General features: G+C 53.8%; 1 protein-coding gene across 1 annotated transcript; it reads left to right on the top strand.

Moving 5' to 3' along the window:
* The first annotated feature begins 744 nt into the window (after positions 1–744).
* Camk1g (calcium/calmodulin dependent protein kinase IG) lies at positions 745–22415 on the top strand. Its single transcript, XM_051148170.1, has 13 exons — positions 745–1151; positions 8261–8381; positions 10532–10660; positions 13828–13902; positions 14618–14756; positions 15291–15414; positions 16992–17067; positions 18315–18427; positions 19175–19253; positions 20738–20825; positions 21054–21478; positions 22018–22136; positions 22265–22415. The coding sequence occupies exons 1-12, from the start codon at positions 1100–1102 to the stop codon at positions 22109–22111; spliced, it is 1515 nt and encodes a 504-aa protein (XP_051004127.1). The 5' UTR covers positions 745–1099; the 3' UTR covers positions 22112–22136; positions 22265–22415.
* The last annotated feature ends 251 nt before the right edge of the window (positions 22416–22666 follow it).

The following is a 22666-nucleotide window of genomic DNA, read 5'->3' as shown; positions in this document are numbered from 1 at the left end:
GGGAGAGCAGAGCCCAGGAAAGCACAGAGAGATACAAGCCACTCTAGCTACTTTTACTCCCCTTTAAGACTGCCTGGTTACGGTCCTGGGAAAGAAAACCCCTGCATTCCTCCCCTTTAACTGGGTTTATTGTTAAAGCACTGTGGCTGCTAACCCTCACAGACCTGTAGGAGCAGGCTTGCTGGCCAAGACTACGGACTGGAGCACCTTTCTTGTGAGTCCCTGGGTAAGACAGCCTGTCTCTCTTTTGGGCTTTGGGGAGGTTACCTTGTTGGCAGTGTGGGAGAGTGGGTTTGAAGACTCACTTCCTTTCGGCTCCTGTCAATCTCCCCTGGCTCTTGTGGTCTCAAGGGTAAGTTGTAGCGGCCAGGGGAGAGAAGCCTGAATTGGGCCGGTAGGTGCTTCCTCAGGCAGCCTTCTGATAATCCTCTGCTCTGGCCCAGCCTTCTGTACTTGTGGGCAGGGACAGGAATAGGGGAGCACTGTGCCTAGTTCAGTGAGCTCCTGGCTATGGCTGGGAGGGGGTGTCAGGGCAGGGACAGGAATGGGGTGCACTGTGCCTAGTTCAGTGAGCTCCTGGCTATGGCTGGGTTGGGAGGGGGTGTCAGGACCTATAGTCCCTTAGCACCCCTCCTCCAGCCCAGCCTTAATGGGACTTAACCCATCTCTCAAAGAGAAGGCTCACCGGCCCACAGCAGCATCCCGGGTGGGGATGGGTAGCCTGTGGGTACAAACGCCATGGCCAATAGTCTGTTCTTTACTCTCCTCAAGCTCGGCGCAGGGTCCCGGCAGGGCTCAGCTTCCCACCCCAGGACCAAGGCTGCTGCATTAAAATGCAGGAAACTGACACAAGCTAAAGCTGTCAGTCATAAGCTGGGCCCCTTCCCCTTTCCCTTGCCCTGGGCTTGGTCTGCTTTAAACTTGCCCAGTGTGGCTCTGTGGGGCGCTCAGAGTAGGTTTGCACTCACCACCTACCCGCTCTACACCCTAGCCCCTTCTCTCCACGTAACTTTGACGCACAACATTAACCCTGAGACTAGTGGAGGTGGCTGCAGTGTGAGCCTGGCCAGCCTCCTGCTCTGGAAACAGACAACTGATCATGAGGAAAATCTCTGAGTCGGGTCAAGAGTGTCAAGCAGGCTCCGTCTCCGGTAAGGAGAGACTCTGCCCCAGATCCCAGGCCACAGGCAGGATGGGGCCTTCATTCCTGTAGACCTGAGCTAGACCAGGTCCAAAAATGAGGGCCACATCTGAAACAGACCAGAGTGCTCGGTAATAGCTGCCGCTGCTGCGCTTTACATCTGACAGTGGGCTTTTGGTTCATCCAGCGATGGGCTGGACAGTCCGGTCCCCCACTTAGTATATAGCCGGGGCCACTGGTTCTTAGGGGCATAAGGTGATTGCTGCTGTAAAGCCAGCTGCGGCTGGCATCCCCTGTGTCTTGGTAGCATTTGAATCCCAGTCCTTTTTGTGTTGCCGTGGTGTGTGTGTGTGTGTGTGTGTGTGTGTGTGTAAGAGTCCTGTTTAGAAAGATGAGAAACTCTTTGGGGAAAGCCTGAGGTCTGAGGAAGTGAGGGTTTAAGCTGGAGCCAGGAGCAGCTTAGGCAACAGACATGGTTCCAGGCTTCAGCAAAGAGTGAATCTGAGCACCAGAGGGGACTCAGCCCTTTTCCTATCACTGAAGCCATGCGTCTCCCTGGGATAAGTCAGGTGCCGTGCAACAATGACAGCATCATAAGGAGGAAGGATGAGGATGAGTAGCATCCCATCGGCCACCTCCAGAAAAGAGGCAACAGGTCCTGTGTACAGCGACAAGGGCACTGAAAGCCTCAGAGCCGGGCTTCCAGCCCAACATGGCTGGCTATCTGTTTGATTCAGGGCACTTTCCCCTGAACACTGTTATCCATCAGTATCTCGGCTATAAAATGACATGAGGTGTCAGGGACTCTGCAGCAGGGATCATGTCTGCAAAGTGCCCAGCATTGCTCAGGCTGGTCCAGGGGGCTCAGTCCTTGCCTGATTATTCTACAAGGCCTGGGGACAATTCTAGCCAGAAGAAGAAAAAATAAAAAATAAAATGCTCCCTGTCTAAGAGGAGGACTCTGCCTCTCCGTTCCCTCTCGCCCATACACACGCACACCCAGCCAGAAATAAATTGCCCCACCAAGTGCGTGTGAGTGTGACGAGTGACGGCGGAGGGCACAGCTGCAGCCTGCCAGAGCCAGGGAAGTGAATGAGATGCCGCATGAATGGGAGGAGGAGGAGGAGCAGTGAAGTCTGAGGAAGGCTGTGGCTGCTGCTACAACCGCAGGCACGCGCTGCCATGGTCAGTGGTGAGGCCCATGGCAAGGCAGGAGCAGCGAGGGCAAAGCAGCTGCCAGCCAGAAAGTAGCAGAGGGGGTGGGGCTGCACAGCCTGAGTGTCCCCCCTCCCCCTCCAGAAGGTTAGAAACTCCGAGCAGTCTGATGCAGCCTGTCTGTCCTCTGCACTTCTCCAATAAACCCTTGCTGTCCCCTTCTGAGAGCCCTAGCCTGATGGTGGCAATTACTAGCAGTGAGTCCCAGGCCTGCACAGAGGAGCCACCTCATGCATGAGTGTTAGGCATCATGGCCATCAAGGTGTGACACAAAGACACACAGATGATGGACATTAACTCCTCAGCACAGCAGCACATGGCATGTGGAGAAACATAACCAGGCTTGTTTTCCTCCCTGTTGAGAGATGCCTAGTTTTTCAGTTGAAGACCATGGGAAGTGTGGAGTTTGCACGTGGGCCCATGCTATAGGAAAGTGGTCTGTCTTCTAGCACTTCCCAGAACCTCAGGGAAATGTAGCTCACATCATGAGAGGCCTAGCAGAGCACTGACGGCCCATGGGCAGCAGCTCCACGTCTCCCATGCCCATAGTAAATGCCCACCCCTACTGGGATGTGAACCACCACCTACTGCCCCATCTTCTCTCGTGTTCGGTGTTTGGCTCATGCACCACACTGTAGGCATGCTACGTGGCTCTGGAGAAGACGCACACGCCCTTTGATGCATGCGACCTCCCGGGAGCACTGAGTAATAGATTGAAGATAGCTATCCCTATTCTGCCGATGAGGAAGGCTGAGGCTGCCACTGTGGTTATAATTTCTCAGCTACCCTGCTCTCCTGGCTGCCACCTGTGTCCTAACCTCTCAGCCACCAGGGCAGCCGTGGAGAGGGCTCCTGCTTCTGGGCGGAGACGTGCACGCCTAACCTTAAGGCAACTCGTCAAGCTGTTGGATGATTCAGTTGAGCTTAAACATGGAAATGTGGGTTTTCGTCTAAAATAAAGCACAGGGCAACTGCATCCCTCCTTCAGCTGTTTTGTGAGCAGCAATCGGCACATGGAGCCGGTAACAGGAATGAGCCTATGTGTCGCTCCCAGCAGGAGGCTCTGGGGTCCTGCCTGCTGACGAGCCACTGGGTTGCAACCTGTGAGCTGTACACAATTTGAGCCAGCTGCACAGGTGTCACCATATGCCTGTGGCACCACAAGAAGGGCAAGACTGCGGTGGACAACAGTGGCTAGCTGGGAATTTCTTCTAACAGCCATATTAGAGAAAACCTGGACTGCGTGAGCCAGTGCATGCTCTGAGCAGACTCCGGTCTCTGCTGCTAATGGGTATTATCAAATCATTTCATCAAGGCCATGTGGGGACTGTGGGGGTAGGCTGCAGTAAGCACGTGTCTGTAGTAGTCCCAGGGCCTTTCAGGGGCTGACGTGGAGTGAGACTCTGCAGGCAGCCTCAGCACGGCAAACCATCTATTTATGGGGAGCTTCTCTCAGACACACAGAACAGACTTCAGGGCCTCACCTAGCTCAGACAGCATCTCTCACTAAGGACAAAGGTCAACACTCGGAGGGTATCGTGAGCTGCCGCGCGCTGCACAGCCTCGAGGTGCCAAGCCACAGCGGGAGCTTTCAGTGTGCTCTCAATCCAGACTCCAGGTTCCAGAGGGCAGTTCTGAGTCTGGTTCAGGCCAGCATTGAGGAAACTGTGGTTCCAGGTCAGGAGAGCCCCCCAGTTTTCACGCTCTGGACCAGTATAGTCTGATGTATGTGTGGCTCTGTGACTCTGTGTGCCCCTGCTTGAAGGCAGGACACACATTCTTATTAAAGATGCCACAACTGATAACCTCCCTCTCAGCCCCTCCAGGCCCACAATGCCATGCCTCCAGCAATCTTGGGAGAGGAGGACAAAGAAGTCATAGGATGGCTGGGGGCAGAGTTCCGGGGTAGAGCGCTTGCTTAGTGTGGGAGGTTCTGGATGGCCTGGACCCCCAGCACCAAAAGAGAAAAGCAAGTCTTGGGGTACCCTGATTCATCTGGGATCAGTGATAGCTAGAGCTGCACCTCCTTGCTGAGAAGCCCCAGGCAGGAGTGCTAAAATCCCACCAGCGTCTCCCCTGTGGGGTAGAACTGAGAGGCACTATCTCTGCATTTGGAACCACAGAGATGTCACTTGAAAGATTCTCTGTCCCTGTCCTCGCCCTTAGAGGCACCATGCCATCGCTGAGTTGTGTGCGTGGGGTGGAGGGACGTCTGCCTGCTGGGGCTCATGGCCCAAGCATCTCTCAGCAGAATCTCATCAATAGGCAGGCTGAATGCCAACACGGGTCAGACACCCGTCCCGGAAGCATGGGATGGCTCACACATGCCAGGGCTGTACTTGTCCTGCCTGTCCTCTGGGAAGAAGTGTTTCCCCGCACCCCCCCCCCCTCAAGAGGCCAGGAAGACCAGACCAAAGCTACAACAGCAAAACTGTCTTCATCCCTGTGGGGGAGGATTACCTGAAACAGGGTGGCTTCAGAGTGACAAGTACATTGCAGGAGAGGGAGCTGGGGGCAGAAGTGGCCTGGCTTGGGCAGAGTGTCTCAGACAGGTTCTGCTGACCAGATACTGGGCTCAGATCCCGTTAGTCTACGTCGGATGCCAGGGCAGTGACACAAAACAAGGCGATCTGGCTTCCTGTTGCCATTCCGCCTCGCTCCCGCTGTGTTTCAGACGGGACTTCACGTGGAGGGCCTCAGCTGGGGTGTCACCATCTGCACAGGCTCAGACAGTGCAAAGGGTGCTCCCACGCCCCCCTTCACACCATCTTTATCTCCTATCTGAAGCAAGCCATGGGTGACCAGTCTCCAAGGCTCAGGCTGGGTCGAGCAGCCTCAGTGATGGGGTGCATCCTGAGAGTGTTTATCCTGGAGGCACATCGCCCAGCGCCTCACCTGTCTAGTCACGAAGACACAGCTGCACTAGTTTCACTCACTCTTCCCAACTAGACTGCAGGTGTTTGCAGGGCTTGGCTTGTGTCATAGAAACATCTGTCTTCAGTACTGGGCATACAGGAGGTACTTAATAAACGCTCACTGAATGGAAGTGCTTCCTCTATGATCCAGAGATGATCTTTTATGGACAGCCATGCTCTTTGCCAGGAGTCTGAGGAATAGAGCCCTCACAACAATCTTACTCTGTTGACCAGTGAAGGCCATGAACCAGACACATGTGCCAACATAGGCGGTGCCGACTAAAGGCCTCCATGGAAGTGAAATTGGTCCTCAGCCTCAGAGGGCTCTGTGGGAAAAATCTTCAGAGCTCTAAAACCCAATGGCCGCTCTTCTGGGGAATCGTGTGAGGCACAGCGCCTTGGAAGCGAAGCAACTAATATTGGAGCTCAAGGTGTCTGAATTATCCCTTCTGAAAGAACCTGGGCTGCTGAAGTCGGGCGAAGAGGCGGGGAAGGCTGCAGTAGACATCGGCATGGCCCAGGTGGGGGTGTGGGCAGCCCCTTCCCTACCCACCTGTGACCAAGCCACGTGGGCCTGCGTGGTGACAATGTAGATTGTGGGAGTTCAACCCCTGATCTGGGCCTTTGAGTGCTCCACACAGAATAAAGCTAAGTTGTTAGGACTCGGTGTATGGGAGGAGTGGTGGGCGGCAAAGATGTTTTTCTATGGCTTCGCCTCAGCTAAGAATGCTATGTTTTTAAAGCTATTTAGGAGCAATGGGAAGGAAGGAACATTGAGCACAGATCAGCTAATGAGACCTGGGAGCCTCCAGCAGAGCGGGCAGTCATTTCCCAGCGCTCCTGCAGGGGGAGTGATGTGCACGTCTCAGGTCTCAGTGCCCAGGCTCTCAACCAGACCGAGCTGCAGACCTGTTGTTCTGTGGAGGGGAGAAGCGAAAGGGGAGGGCATGCAAACCAATCTTGTCTATTGCGTGCCTTTGGACATGCACCCCTGGGTCCTGCCTTCTTCAAGACTGCCCACCCATATGGTGTTACCCAATAGGAAACTGTCCCCAGAGACTAGGTAGTCCAGCCCCAAAATTGACACACTCTTGTGGAATAAGCTCAAGTAAAAAACTTCCCCTCCCTCATCTGGCTGCTTGATAGGAGGGGTCCGGGCATCCCTCTCTCCCCCCCCCACACCAAGGATCCTGAGAGATTTGGAATTGATAATGTGCAAATGGCATCGAGCAACGCTGACACCCTCCTCATCATGCTCAGGGCACCTGCCCCACATGGTCCAACACATGAATATAGAGTGATGAGCAGGGAGAAGGGTCGAACCCAGGTCCCAACCTGTGATTTTCACCCGGCAGAGTTGCAGAAGCACAGCATTGTGTGCATATGTGTGAGTACACATGAGTGTGCACGTGGTTAAAGGCCAGAGAACAACCTCAGCTGTCATTCCTCAGATACTTCCATTGTTTGGTCATTTGGTTGGTTTGGTTGGTTGGTTTGGTTGGTTTGGTTTGGTTTGGTTGGTTTGGTTTGGTTTGGTTTGGTTGGTTGGTTTGGTTGAGTTGATTTGGTTTGGTTTGGTTTGGTTGGTTGGTTGGTTGGTTTGGTTGAGTTGGTTTGGTTTGGTTGGTTGGTTTGGTTTGGTTTGGTTTGGTTGGTTGGTTTGGTTTGGTTTGGTTTGGTTGGTTAGTTTGGTTGAGTTGGTTTTGTTTGAGACCTAGAATTCACTGAGTAGAGTAAGCTGTCCCAGCCATGAGCCGAGTTGACGGACCTGTCCCCACCTCCGCAGTGCTGGGGTTACAAGCATGCGCTAGCCCACCCAGCTTTTCCTAGAGATCAAACACAGGCCCTCGTATTTGCAAGATAAGCACTTTACTGGCTGCACTAGCTCCACGGCCTTCTAAAAGGCCTCAGGGACTTAAAGTGGGATCAGCACCACTGCCTACAAGGAGTAACCCCTAGACATATTCTCCCAGTTCCCTGTCAGGTTCAGGGTTAGGGCGTTGGCAGAACCAGTGTCTTCACTGTCACTCTCAGATACTTGGTAGCTTTGCGTGCTGCTGTCCTGGCTTCCTGGTCTTTTCTCTAGGGAAGCAGTTCCGTGCAGTATCCCTTTGTTTGACTCCTTTGCTAGCTTCAAGTCTGAGCATCAACCCGACCTGCTAACAGTGCCTCCATTGGCCTTAGCTGAGGGCACCCTTTTGTCCCCACTGTCTACAAGTCCCTTGTCGCTTGGCCACCTACATGGGCGTTTGCTGGCTGGCTCATTGCCTGCTTCCTTTGCCTGGCTGCCTCAGGAAGGAGGAAAGAGGGCCATGGTCCAGCTCGTCCACCATCACACTTTCAGCCCTTGGAACATAGGCATCAATATGTGCAGCCCCGGAGCGTGGATGCAACGTGAGGACATGCTTCAATTCAACTGCTAGCACAAACCTACCAGCTCCTTGTGCACGCTGTGGGGGAGGCAGGGGAAACACTGCTTCTACATAGAAGCCGCTGCAGGTAGGAGTTAGGACAGGGGAAGGAGGCAGAGCTGTGGTAAGAAGGAGCCAGGCTGACTCGGGAGTCTGAATAAGCACAGGAGCTTCCTGGGCTCAGCTCAGAAGCCCAAGAGCTAGGTGTGCCGTGTCAGTCTGTATGCTGTGCACCTTCACTAATGGACTGACTGCCTAACGCACAGATCGCTGCCCGGGTTCCACCCTCGATCTACACCCTGTTGCATCTAGCAAGCAGACACAGAGCAGTCATTCGGGGAATTTGCTCTAGCAATTTTAGGAAGCACGTGGGAGAACGGTCTTATTTTTGCCGTTTTTCCAGGTTCGGCTGCCAGTCCTTCCTTCTGGCCATTACGTCATGATCTGGGTGCTTAAGACTCTTTTGCAACCTGTTCTGTGTTATTTGAGAAGCGCTCTGATCAGACCTTGTCTTCCTTCCCTCCCTCCCTCCCTCCCTCCCTCCTTCCCTCCCCCCTCCCTCCCTCCCTCCCACGAAGCTTCCCAGGCAGCTTCAACTCTGGAGGGGATGGGGCGAAAGGAGGAGGAGGACTGCAGCTCCTGGAAGAAACAGACCACCAACATCAGGAAAACCTTCATCTTCATGGAAGTGCTGGGATCGTAAGTCCTGGGGGCTGGGCGGGCGGCCATGGGGTTGGCCCCTGGGACTCTCTCAACTGCGATATGAGACTTGGATCGACTTTTATGGCCCTGGGGTTCCAGGAGCAGGAAAGGTAGCTGTCACTTTAATACATTGGATCCCTCAGGAGACGCCACCCCATACCCCCAGATTCTGTATCCAGTGGCCCCGAACATATTCCTGGATCTGTGGCAACTTGAGGATCCTTGGCCTGGTCACAGAAGGAACGAATAGGGGAGCACTTCCCCATGTCTAGTGTCTCTGAAACATCTTTCCTGCGCCTCCCATTCGGCTTCCTGGTTTGCTTTGTCATGTGACCAAGCCAGCCTGACATGAGAAGGGGCTTCTGTGGTCCAGAGAGAGAGGTGGGTTCCTCACGCCTACCAGCCCCCACTCACCCCGCCTCTCCTGTTCCAGTGCTTTGCAATCACTGGAGCCGGTGGTGTCTGGGCCTCCCCTGAACAGCAATCACACGGCTGGCTGGCTCCATGTGAGACCACATGTCTGGGGCACACTCACCACTCAACCCTGCCTGTCCCCAGGAGGTCACAGGCTCTGACGTAGACCAGCCAGTAACTCCAGCCACCAGTCTTTGCCTCTTCAGAGCCCCAGCTGGTCAGCTAATGAGCCAGGAATAATTGGACCTTGGCAAGCGAGGAGTCCACAGGCTGCTCCCTCTAGCAAGATTTCTAGCCATTGCTGCAAAAGTGTCACTTCACCCTGCCCTGGCCAGGGGGCTGTGACCTCAGACAGTGACAGATGCCCACACTTTCTGCAGACAGGCAGGCAGTAGGCTCCATGGAGAGGAGACTCAGACTGTCTCCACACAGGGAGCTGTCCTCCGGCTCTGCACGCACAGGGGGGACGCAGTGTCAATGCTGGTTGTCAGAGCCCTGGCCTTCCTTCAAGGGCCTTGCCCACATGGGTGTGGCTGGAAAGTGGCGGGTGGCAAGGGAGAGACAAGCTCACAAGTGAATCAGAGATTATTTGCTAAGCTGCCTTAAACTAAAAAGAGGTAGGAGCAGGAAGCCCATGTCGACAAGGGCTGATGCTGCACTGTCTTCAGGAAGATGTTCCAGAGGCAAGTATGCCTTCTCTTGTGGCACTCGGGGAGGCCTGCCACCTCAGCATTGTGCACAGCTGGAGGGACTGAAGAGCCATCTGAGGCCCTGCACTTTTAAAGTGGGTTAGGCATAAAGGAAAGGTGGGATGACCTCAAGTAAAGCCTCCCTCTTACAGCATCCAATTGTTAGTGTTGCGCTGCCCAGCTGTCTCTGTCTCCTTTAGTTCCACACTTCCAGATTCAGCTGTCAGAGACTCAAACACAGCAGGAGAAAAAAAAAAATGCATCTGTCCGGGGCACGCCCAGATTTCTTGCCTGTCCTCACTCCCCAGCAGCACAGCACAGCACAGCTACAACTGGCGCAGCATTCACCTCAGAAGCTAAGACTCCAACGCGACCCCTGGAGTCCCAGCTCCCAGCCCCAGCTTACCTGAGTTCTGGTGGCTCATCTCCAGGGACCTTCTTCCCTGATCCGTGTCAAATCCTGCTGGCTCCCATCCATCGCGCCCCAGAATCCACAGATGGCGGAGAGAGTAGCCTGTCCTCGTCTTCTGGGGACACAATCAGGGTAGTCACCAGCAGTCCCTGCTATTTGGGAAGCTGAGGCAAGAGGGTGGCATGACCCCAGGAATTTGAGAGCAATCTGAAAATAGTAAGGCCCCATCGAATTGAATCAGATGATTCACAAAGAAAAGCTAATTAAACTGAGGCAGGAGTCTCTCTTTTCTCCTGCAACCACTGCTGGCCACACTGCACCACACCGATGGGAAGTGAATTGTCTCTGTCAAGCCGTGATGGGGGTTACCATGTAGAGAAATGTCCACTGCTCAGAGTGTGTGGGGATTACAGAGGAGAAAGTAGCCGCCTGGTCCCCAAGTCTGTCCCATGTGATTGACAGGGGAAAGAGCACACTGGTGTGTCAGGCCACGGGCATATCCCAGTCATCTGAGTCCACAGTGACCGTGGACACTGCTGTCAGCCACACAGTCCTCTTCTGCATTCCCCTTGGCTTCCTGCATGCTCTCTTCCATCAGAGCTACATTTTCTGTCTTGGCCTCTTCCCTACAGAGGAGCTTTCTCAGAGGTGTTCCTGGTGAAGCAGAGGGTGACTGGGAAACTTTTTGCCCTGAAGTGCATCAAGAAGTCACCAGCCTTCCGGGACAGCAGCCTGGAGAATGAGATTGCTGTGTTGAAGAGGTGAGTGGGCATCAGCTGGGGGGTTGGGGCGGGGGCAGCTGTGAGATCCTGACCGGCCCTTTCCAAATTACCTTGACAACAAACAGAGCTGTGCACACCTGCAGGCTTTGTGCCCCTTGAATTGCTGTGTAGGGTTAGTCAGCCAGCTAAGCTCAGGCAGGCGAACTGTTTTCCCAGCAAACTGGCTAGTGAATTCCCTAGTTCATACATGTCGGCCAGAGAGTGATTAGCTCAGAGAATCAAAAGCCACCTGATGGCCAACGGCAGGAGGAATCATTAAGGTAACTGAGGAGACAGCAGGAGACTCGAGAATTAGCCTTGGATGGATCCAGAGCAAACCCACGGGCAGCCTGGAAGCTGAGGGGGAGGCTGCACGCACAGACCACCAGTGTTCACAGTGGGGCTTCGGTGAGCCTGTGGGACGCCTACGATGTGTGCCGGGTGACACCCGATCAGAACCATTCGCTGAGGCGGGCATTGCTCAGCCGGAGAGAAGTGCCCAGAACCACCTGGCTGGCTGCAACCCAGCAGGAAGTCCTCTGTGGAGGCAACGGACTCGTTTTGCTGGCCCAGGTGTCTGATGAATGTGAATTGTCAGATATGTTCTCAAAGAAGAAAGACTTTGATGAATGAGTAGAATTTCGTGAGCAAGAAGGAGGCAGCGCAGCACAGAAAGGAAATTCAAGAGCCTGGCAAACTTTGGTGCAGAAGCGTGGAAGCGTAAGGGGTGAGTATGTCCTAGAAGCCCCGCAGCTTTGTGTGGGTAGCGTCGTCGAGGACAGGTAGCGAGAACAGAATGTGTGCCGGCTGGAGCAGGGTTTGCAGAGGATCCTTTATGGCAGGATCAAGGACGCTGGCTCTCTTCTCTGAGCAAGGAGAACTGATGGACTTCAAGTAAGGAAGCAGAGCCGTCGGACTAATGATCACACGCCTGAGGTGTGCAGGAAGGCAGGTTGAGACGGCTAGGCTAGAGGGTGGGAGACCGTTATAAAACCCTCACAGCCTTTTACACAGACAGGGTAAGAAACAGGAGCGGCAGGAGTCGGCAAAGACAGGAAGACGTCTCAAGGAAAGAAACGGCCCCCATTCGGATGAACCAACAAGAGCAAAGAAGAGCAGGGCGTTTAAGGTGACCCTGAGACTAAGCCAGGTCCCTGCTAGCTAGAAGGTGATGCTATTGCTCAGAATAAAGGACAAAAACATAGACTTCAAGGGAACGGGAAGAAACTGGCTGGAAGGAACACGTGGACTGTAGATGTGTACTTCTCTCCACCTGGAAGAGCCTGGTGGTCTTCCTCACCGCCCTGTATTAACAGCCTCAAGATGCAGCACATCTCAGGTTGGTGCACGGATAATCAGGAAGAAATGTGAGCATCACCAGTGTCTGAGGGTGATGGAGCCCTTCTAGGAAGCATGGTACCAGCTCTGGGGTTTAAAGATACCTTAAATTGTATAGGCTACCACTGCCTGTACCCTTCCCCAAGTACTATACCAAGCATTTTCTTTTTTAAAATATTTTTAAAGTTTTGCAATGTATTTATTGTTGTTGTTGTTGTGTGTGCATGTGTACACAATGTGTGAGCACACGTGCGGCAGGAGGTCTGAGGCCCTTCCCATGGGTTCCAGGAAGCAAACTCAAGTCAGCAGGCTCATGCACTGCACATCTTACTCACGGGGCTGTCCCTGTTTTTCTTTGCAGCCCAAAACCAACTAACCAAATAATAGAAGTGAGGACTTGAGAAAGCTGGAGCCAGGTGGAACCCTAGGCCCATTTCACTCACTATCAGCCTCTCCTGGAAGCAATCTTCCTCCCTGCCCAGGCCTCAGGGGTTAGTCTTGCCCCTCCCCTGCTGGGACTCTTCTGCTTACCTCTAGGGCAGCACTGCACAGCAGCCTGTGGGCGAGGACGGCCTGTGCATTGTGGGCTGTTTTCAGGTCTCTGCACCTCCACCTTGTAGGTGCCAGTGGCAGCCATAGCCCCCACCAGTAACAATCCAAAATGTGTTTCTGGAAGGCTGGAAAGATGGCTCATCAGTTAAAAGTACAATACTGCAAAGGACCCACGCTCAGTTTCAAGCCCCTAAATCAGATGACTCAGAAGCATCTGTAACTCCAGCTCCAGGGACTCCAACACCCGCTGGCCTCTGCAGCCATCTGCAGGCATGTGCTGAACACAAATACATGCAGGCACACATGCATGAATGTATAAACACATGAGTACACATACACACATAAGTATCTTTTTTAAAAAAGAGAGTTATTTTTTAAAAAAATGTTGCTGGGCATGGTGCAAAATGAGCTTAGCACTTGGGAGACAGAGGGAGGAGGGTCAGCACAAGTTCAAGGCCAGCCTGGTGTACATGGTGAGTTCCAGACTAGCCTGGGCCTGAGCTACATAGTAACACCTTGCAAAAAGGAAGGAGGGGAGGAAGGGGGAAGGGAAGGAGGGGGGAGGGAGGAAGGGAGGGAGGGGGAGGGAGGGAGGGGTGAGGGAGAAAACCAAGAACCACAATGCAAAGAATAATTAGAGAGATAAATAGATGATTGGGAGATAGATATAACATAAAAATAGATGATAATGATAGATAGATAGATAGATAGATAGATAGATAGATAGATAGATAGATGAACACTTGCTATACATCCTTTAGGGACAAATGTCTTGACAGAGAATCATTCACTCATCTGAGGCATTCCATAGGAAATTAGAAGCTGCCTTTTTTTCATATCTCGACACTTTTTCTATGGTTGCTATATTAATTACTTTTCTTGTTACTAGGATAAAATACCTGACAAAATAACATTTAAAAGGAAGGGTTTGTTTTGACTCACAGTTTGAAGGATCTGGTCCACCGTGGAAAGGAAGTGGGGGAGCATGAGGCAGCTGGGCACCGGGCATCCACAGTCAGGAGCCGAGAGATGAAGGCTGGTACTCAGCCCAGTCCTGTTTATTCAGTCTGGACCGCCCCACCGCCACCACCGAGCCAGTGGGAAAATGCTGCCCACACGCAGAGTGGGGTCCTTCATTCTCAGCAGGGCTTCTCTGAAACCCAGTCCTTACGCGTAGCATCCAAACGGGCTGAGGGAAACTTTGACTCTGAGTCTGCTCGCTCTGTTTGGACCACCTAGAGCCCTGTGCCCATCACAGGATTCTTTCCTTTTCCCAGGATCAAGCATGAAAACATTGTGACCCTGGAGGACATCTATGAGAGCATCACCCACTACTACCTGGTCATGCAGCTGTAAGTGGAGACGCGCGCCCCACCGAGGGCGGGAGGGGAGGGTGGGGGAGAATAGCTACTAGATAAAGAGCTATCTTCAGTGGCTCTGAGATGCTGCCCTTCTGGGTCAGTGTGCGTCTGGTGCTGGGCCGCAGGGTCACACCGGGCTGACTGCTGAGTTGGTTCGTGCCAGCACAGGCTAGCAGTTGTTGTTAGGGTAGTTCCTATGAGCAGGCAAGAGCCCGTTCATGCTGTTTGCTGTCTATAAGGTCTTCTGGGACTTCACCAGCATGCCGCCACTGAATAGTAAAATGCCAGGCATAATGTAAACCACCAGGACCTTTCTCTGGCACCACTTTAACGATAGTAAATATACTAACGTAGGACAGAGTGATTGTGAGAGTAGAAACCCCAGGTAGACGGTCCCAATTCCCTATAAAGAACAAAGTTCTCAAGGAAAGTATCCATAGGAAGGAATTCCTAGCTTTCCCAGCTGCTCTAACCAGTGCCATTTGAATTATAATAGGGGTTTCCAGAAATAGATCAATCAAAGCCTTAACTAAATGACCCCTAGTGACACCATCTCAGACACCCAGAATGAGTGTTCTGAGGCAGGGGTGTGCCTCCCTGCACCCTCACATCCCATTTCAGGGTGCTTGCCTGTGCTTACAGCCCATGACTACAGGGACGTGTGTGGCCTTTGACGTGATATGGAATCAGATTCTTGTGCCCACAGTGTTTCTGGAGGGGAGCTTTTTGACCGGATCCTAGAGCGCGGTGTCTACACAGAGAAGGATGCCAGCCTGGTCATCCAGCAGGTGTTGTCTGCAGTGAAATACCTCCATGAGAACGGCATCGTGCACAGAGACCTGAAGGTGACAAGGCAGGAGTGCTGGGGGACCTTCATGGCGCTGCAGAAAGCCTGAGAAGTAGAACCCTCAGCTGGGCGTGTTGGCCTGGTTGGACCCACAGGGCTGCTTCTGCCCTAAGATTCCTTCTGCTGAGTGTAGATCGCTGTTCAGCTCCACCTTAGCCTTTTCATGAGCCCCCACCAAGGTGTCAAAACTCAGACTCAAGCTCCGCAAGCACTAAGGGTCTGAGCCACAGCAGGCTTTGGGAGATAGGAGATGAGTGGCCAAGGGTTTGGTCCCTCAAAATGCCATCTAGGGGAGCTGGGAGTAAGGCGGCGTGAGCAAAGCCAAGACCATAATAAGCAAGATGCAGAGTTCTAGGATACAATAGCAAGGGCACAAGGAGGACAGAGGAGGGAGGTGGGAAGGAATAGGGAAGTGGGTGTGGCCTCTGAGTTGGGAGCCCAGGGCTTAGCTTCCTAGGAAACCCCGCATCAGGAAGAGCAGCACACTGCTCAGATCGTTCTGTCCTATGCTATGTATCTTCTCCTTTGGCAGCCTGAAAACCTGCTGTACCTCACCCCTGAGGAGAACTCCAAGATCATGATCACTGACTTCGGTCTATCCAAGATGGAGCAGAACGGAGTCATGTCCACGGCTTGTGGAACCCCAGGCTATGTGGGTGAGTCCAGGAGTCATGGACGGGGGCCGTGGGTCTGTTTAACCACTAGTGTTCTAGCTTACTTCCTGCTGCTGTAGTGAACACCATACCCAAAAGAGGAAGGGCCTTGTTTCGTCTTACGTCTTACAGTCCACCATGAAAGGAAATCAGGACAGGGACTCAAGAAGGAAACTAGAACAGGAGCTGAGGCAGAGGCCATGAAGAAAATGCTGCTCCCTGGCTTGCTCCCCGTGGCTTGCTCAACCTGCTTTCTTACACCACCCAGCACCGCTTGCCAAGGTGTGGAGCCACCCACAATAGGCTGGGCACCTCATTTCACACCAATCCTAAATCGAGAAAAGGGCCCACAAAGCTGCCCACACACCAATCTGATGGAGACAACTCCTCAACCGTTCCCTGTTCCTACATAACGCTAGCTTGGGTTAAGTTGGCCAGCACAGCTGTGATAGAACTCGCAGCTGTGTGTGGATGTGTTCACCCTCAGGGACTGTCTGGTAGAGCCCTTGGCCAATCATCTGCCTTCCTAATCCTGCTCTTTACAGAGAATGCTCTGAACCCTTACAACAGACTCTAGGCATACTCTTCCACCATCACAACCCTGACATTAGCAGAGAGCTGAGGGGTGAAGCACCCACCCCATATTTTCCTCCTACACTAGAACCCCAGCTCGTAGAAGATGAGGTTGAGCCCAAGGGGTGTGGGCCCCTCAAGTAACTCCAGGAAGCACATGGGCATGGGAGAGGCTGGACGTTGTGCCTGTCCGTTCCGCTGCCAGAACTCCTGAAAAGAGAAGCAGCTGCCAAGGCACTCAGTGACAGCAGTCAGGGGACCGGAGAGGAGGAAGGGAGAGAGAACACCCTGTGTAGCCGGCCATCACCCGATGGGCTTGGGAAGGTGGGAGGCAGAGGCTAGACCTACAGAAAGAGCTCAATTCCTCCTACAGGAAATTTAGTCACTCACCCAAAGATGGGTAATTCTGTGGGTACTAAGCCCAGTACTAAGGTACACTCAGAAGGCAGCTCTCTGCCTCGCTCTCCCGATCAGAAGAAGGCACAGCTCATGGCCTTACTGAGCCCTCAAGCTCTGGCACCAGGCATAGATGAGCAAGTTTCAGCCACCTTCTGGGAGCTTCCTGAGATGACTATGGGAGGGAACCTTTGTCTCCCAGGGCTCATGCTGCAGGGGAGGAGAGAGACGCCACCACGTAGGTCCCTGCTCTGAAGGCAAGGACTGGAACCTTGGCCAGAGGACCCTCCATGTGAGCACAGACAGGGGTTGCTCTCAGAGAGTGCTTAGTCTGATGGCAGCGGCAAAGCTGGGGACCTGTAAATGGAGTTAGAAACGGCTAACAGCTAACAGGAACTCCCGGATCAGCGGAGGAGCAACACTGTCCTCTCAGGAAGAGTTAGTCTCCTTGGGGAGACAGTCCCTGCCTTTGGGGGACTGTTTCGGTTTCACAGCCATTCACTACCCTACCCTTCTATCCCCCCTCCCATCCCTTTCCTGTTCTCTGCTCCTCCCCTGGGCTTCCTCTCTCATCCCTCGCCCTGAGTCTACCTACCCTTGCTTTCCTACAGCTCCAGAGGTGCTAGCACAGAAGCCCTACAGTAAGGCTGTGGACTGCTGGTCCATCGGTGTCATCACCTACATATTGTGAGTAGAAGCTGGCATTGGGGCACTCCCTGAGAAGTCCCAGGGTCAGCTTGCACCTCTTCCTCTCCATACACACTCACACGCACGCACGCACACACACACAGCCCTCTTACGAGCTTCTTCATCAAGCCATGAACGGAACCCCAACCCACACTCACTCACTCTTCAGCCCCGCAGGCTACCCTGCTCCCAGCCACTGCATTCTCAGCCTCTGTGCAAACATGAGTTCTAGCCGCTCTGTAGAAGCATCAAGAAAATGAAAGATCAAGGCCTAAGAACCATGTAGGTTGAAGTGTGTCAGCCTCCCCACCAAGCAATGACACCCACCACCCGAAGGCACCATCATGGACTAGAAGGTTCTTGGGGTCATTTCCTCTCCTCCACACATACTCAGCTCAGCACCCCCTTTCCCAGCCTTCCCGTGGTGGACTTCCCTCCCACACCCCTCCCCCATGGCAGCCAGCTTTGTTCTTAGGGAAATAACCACTTGCCTCTTAGCATGGATTCTGTTCAATTCTTCTGTAGCCCATTTACTTAAATAATATCCTCCTGAGCTGTCCCCCAGGCCCGGGCCCGGGCCTGGGCGTGTGGCTCAGCTGGTAGAGTGCCTGCCTTGCATGCATGAAGTGCCCTGAGTTCAGTCCCAGCACCTTATAAACCAAGTGGTGGGAGGGAGCTAGAGAGAGAACTCAGCAGTTAAGAGCACTTGGTCCTCTTCCAGAGGACCTACACCAGGCCTGTATCTCCAGCTCCAGGGGGATCTGATCCCTCATGTGGCCTCTGTACATACCTGCACACAGGTGACACATAGACACACATAAACATACAGATAAAAATAAAACAACCTGGGTATGGTAACACAATATGCAAGCCAAGTGCTCAGGAGATGGAGTCAGGAGAAGCGGAAGTTCAAGGTCACCCTCAGCCACACAGCAAGTAGGCTTCCTGAGACCCTGCCTCAGGAACTCCACCAAGCAGTTTAACCCCTAGTCATGTTTCCCCTCCTTCTTAAGGGTGCTTTGTGGGGAACACCAAGAGCCAGTGGGTGGGGTGAGGGCTCATTGGGAAGACGTCCTGCAAAGAGTCCTTCCTGAGTGCTCTCCATGGGAGCAGGCTGCCTCACATTGCTGCTCTGAGACCCTCCTTGACTGGATGTGCACAGCAGCGGGAAGCTGGAAGAAAGAGGGGGCAGGCCAGGGAGGAGGAGGGAATACCTCACAGACTCCCTCTCTCCCGGCTTCCTGCAGGCTGTGTGGCTATCCCCCTTTCTACGAGGAAACGGAATCAAAGCTTTTTGAGAAGATCAAAGAAGGCTACTATGAGTTTGAGTCTCCGTTCTGGGATGACATTTCTGAGTCAGGTGAGTACGGAGGACAAGGCAGAAGCTACAAGAGGCAATACCTTAATGGAGACGACAGGCCCTGGGGCTCAGACAGAAGCTGCCAGGGAGGCAGAGAAGCCTTTGCCTGGTTCAAAGGCCAAGTGAAGTATTTGAAGCTAGGGCTCCGGGCCTTGCTTTCCTGGAGAAGGAGGGAAGGAGGGGCAGTGTCTGGGGAGAGGGTGAGGATGACAGGGTGTGAGTCAGATGAGAGGCCAAGAGTAGGAAGGCAGGCAGAGAGAAGGACACAGGCAGGGCACAGACTGGGATTAGGTAAGAGGACACAACAGACCCTTGTGTGGGAGAAGGCAGCGTGCACGCTGTGTGTGACAGAAGGTGGTACACACGCTGTATGTGGAAAATGAATCATGCACGCTTGTGGGGCCTGGTGGGTGGAGGTCAGAGCTGGAAGGAGCCAACACTCATATGTTAGGCCACGTGTTCCCCAGCAAATGCATGCACACGCAGTGCAGGCGCAATGGTGTCATGTGACTGGCAGGGTTCCCCTCTGCGTGTGGTTGGGGCTGCCTAGATCTCTCTTCTTGGTGGCTTATGTTGGGTTGTTAGGTGGTTGGGATTTTTTTTTCTCTCCTTCCCTTAAGACTCTTACAATGGCCTCTTTGGAAGATTAGCTAAAGACGCATATTCCCTGACACCCACCAGCCACGGAAGTGAGTTTCTGTCCGTCATGAACCTGGTCCTTACTTGAGTCTCTGATATTCCCCTCAGCCAAGGACTTTATTTGCCATCTGCTGGAGAAGGACCCAAATGCACGGTACACCTGTGAGAAGGCCCTCAGACACCCCTGGTAAGAAAGGAATGGGGTGGGCTCTATGTCCTCCGTTACCAAAACCAAGCCAACTCCCAGGACCCCCGGAGCTAGCCGCCCTGAGACATCAAAGACTTTTCTGAGCCAGGTGTTCATCAGGCCCAGGTGGCCAATTTGACTGGCAGGGGCCAGCTCAGCGCTCTTCTAAGCAAAGCACTTCCTGTCTTCAGACTGCATGTCACAGTCCCACAACGTACCGTGCTGAGAGCTAGTTACTAAATAGGCGCCCTGTCCTGAGGGGCACAGTGCCACGGTATAGCTCAGTGCTAGCGGCATGCCAAGCATCCAGGAGGTTTTAAGGCAACCCCTAGTTCTGCAGATAGTGTGCGTGTGTGCGTGTGTGTACACGCATGTGCATATGTGTATGTGCATGTGTGTGCGTGTGTGAGTGCATGTGTGTGCACTTGTGTGCACGTGTGAGTGCGCGCACGTGTGTGTGTGTGTGTGTGTGTGTGTGTGTGTATTTCCCTGTCCCCTGCTCAAGAACTTACAATGTTTCCATCCTCATAGCAGGCACGGGGTCCTTGCCTCTCCAGATACTTCCTGACCTGACCCTGCTTGTTTTCCTTCAGCGCCCACACTTCTAGCCAGCCTTCTCTGACTCAGACAGACCCAGGAGCAGGACCTCTCCTCCTCCTTCCCTCCTTCCCTCCTGTCACCGCCGGCTTTCCTTACCACACTGCTGGCCGCCAGTGAAAAGATCATTCCTCTTGACTTCCATGTCACTTTTAGGTCCAGATCCCAAGCCTGAACTCAGCCCTGCCTTCTCAGTCCACACAGAGCTCCCATTTCTCCTCTTAATTACACAGCTTGCCATGAATTTCTCCAGCCCATGGCATGAAACACCACACGGCTGGAATAGAGGCTCCTGGCGAGCAGGGCCCCATCCCTCTCGTTTCTTACGGTCTTCTGGTGGTTGTGCCAGTGCCATGTACATGTCATGTGTCTGAGGAACACTCAGACAGGTGAATAAGAGGCCAAGGAGAAGAACCAAGGGCGTAAGGCCGTCTTGTGGAGCACCGCCCCACAGAGATTTTTTCTGATCATGGTGCCCTGTGGAGCCAGGGCTTATATGTAGCTGTAAAGGAGCAGCTGATAGACAGCTGGGCTTTGGTATCAGTGACACCCACTCAGCATTCCCGAGGAACACGTAAACAGCCATGGAAAACACCCGTGTGTGCTCATAGCTGCACCCAGTGAACCTTTGCTTGCAAAAAGCAGGTGATGGGCAGACCAGTCCCCAAGACCACAGTTTGCCAAAACTATCATAAATGTGTTTGGGTTTGCCAAAGCATAAGCCTCTATGACCTGCCCGGGGAGATGTAGAAGTCCTTTCCTGCTGGAGTCAACATTCTCCTGAGATATCCTGTCAGTTGAACATGGCCCTGCATGCACAGGGCCCTGTCCAACCTCTGGCTGGGAGCCAGGGCCACCTGGTAGCCAAATCCCCTCCCACATGCTAGGATCGATGGGAACACGGCCCTGCACCGGGACATCTACCCATCTGTCAGCCTCCAGATCCAGAAGAACTTTGCCAAGAGCAAGTGGAGGGTGAGCTGTGCTCAGAAGCTGAGCATGCCGTCCTGGGCCCTGGGAGGCTGGACTGTGGGGCTGGTGGACAGGTTCCTAGGTTATCCCTCCCTCGGGCAACAGCAGTGCCCTATGCTTCCTGTGAACTGGGAAGTGGGCAGGCTGGCTTCCAGAGGGCCCCAGGGAGAAAAAAACTGGAACCCCGCAGCCTCTGCAAGAGCAGAGCCAGACACTCCCCTGTCTCCTCAGCAAGCCTTCAACGCAGCCGCAGTGGTGCATCACATGAGGAAACTACACATGAACCTGCACAGCACCAGTGTCCGCCAAGAGGTGGAGAACAGGCCGCCTGTGTCCCCAGCCCCTGAAGTCTCCAGACCAGGCTCCCATGACAGCACCATCACAGAGGCCCCCATCCTGGACCCAACCACACCCCTTCCTGCCCTGACCCAACTGCCCTGCCCGCACAGCTCACGGCCTTCAGCTCCTGGTGGCCGCTCACTCAACTGCCTGGTCAACGGCTCTCTGCGAATCAGCAGTAGCCTAGTGTCCATGCATCAGGGCCCCCTAGCCACTGGGCCCTGTGGCTGCTGTTCCAGCTGTCTAAATATTGGAAACAAGGGGAAGTCGTCCTATTGCTCCGAGCCCACCCTCTTCAGAAAGGCCAACAAAAAACAGTACGTAGTCCCGGGTGGTCAGCTTCACCCTGCTCACACACTCCAGGAGGGCTGGGAAAACTTGCTGAAGGACATGAATGCGACGGTCAGGCCCATTGTTAGGCATCACTCTAGGCCCAGGCAAGCGAAACCAGCCACCAGCCAGAGAAACAGTCGCTGACCATGTCTTACCTCTGGCTGGAAGATACTTATCTATAAAAAACCTCCCTGGGGTCTTATAGAGTCTAATGGAGAGGCAGGCTGGGTTTCAGCCCTCCAGGAGAGTTCCTGCCTCACATGCAGGGGACATTCAGCCCCAAGTACTGAAAAAAGGAAAAGGCAGGGATGTGACTAAGAAGTACTAAGTGTTAGGTTCTAGAGTTACCAGAGCTTCCCTGACTGGGGCAGGAAGGAAGAAGGGAGCCCTGGAGGTCTTTGCAGCACGGTCTGTGCCATCAGAACTTCACAATGGCTGGGCAGACGCCACGGGTGTGAAAAGCACCCCCTGTTCTCCTTCTTGCCCCAAATAGTTCAAGGCCTCTACTCGGTCTCCTTCCCAGGAACTTCAAGTCAGAAGTCATGGTGCCACCAGTGAAAGCCGGTGGCAGCTCCCACTGCCGGGCCGGGCAGACTGGGGTGTGTCTCATCATGTGATCCCAGGAGCCCATGCAGTTTTCAGGTAAGATCTGGGGCTAGCGGCCTGAGGTGGGGAACATGGGATCTGATGTCTGGAAGGGAAGTCCTAGGCCTGGGGTGAAAGGAGGGGCTGGTGAAAGCCCTGCCGTCACCGAGTGCTCCCCTTTTCAGGAGACTTGCCTGGCTCTTCTCTGTCTTTCTAAGCTGGCATCTGCCCTGAGGAGGAGAACAGAGGGCAATGGAGCAGGGCTAGCCGGAGCGGCATCGGAGCTGAAGTATCAGGGCTGTTGCTGCCTGGGGCGCACACTCACACGAAGTTCAGAGGCGCCCCAAGCCTGGCTGTTCCCTGAGGCCAGTGGCAGGATGAGTGTCACCCCAGCCTTCAGGTCCTCCCAGCCTGCCCATCCCGTTCCATATGTCCCATGTCCAGTGGCTTATATCCATAGGTAGGTGCACATCTGGGTCTGTGTTGTCTGTCGTGAAAAGCTTTATGGGCTGGCCAGGCTGTGCCACTTTCTTCAAGCAAAGCCATATGGGGTCTCACTCAGACTCCCTGCTCTGCACACTCAGTCC

Source organism: Acomys russatus, chromosome 6 (assembly GCF_903995435.1).
Source record: "Acomys russatus chromosome 6, mAcoRus1.1, whole genome shotgun sequence".
NCBI lineage: Eukaryota > Metazoa > Chordata > Mammalia > Rodentia > Muridae > Acomys > Acomys russatus.
This window is presented reverse-complemented; position numbering and strand designations above follow the sequence as displayed.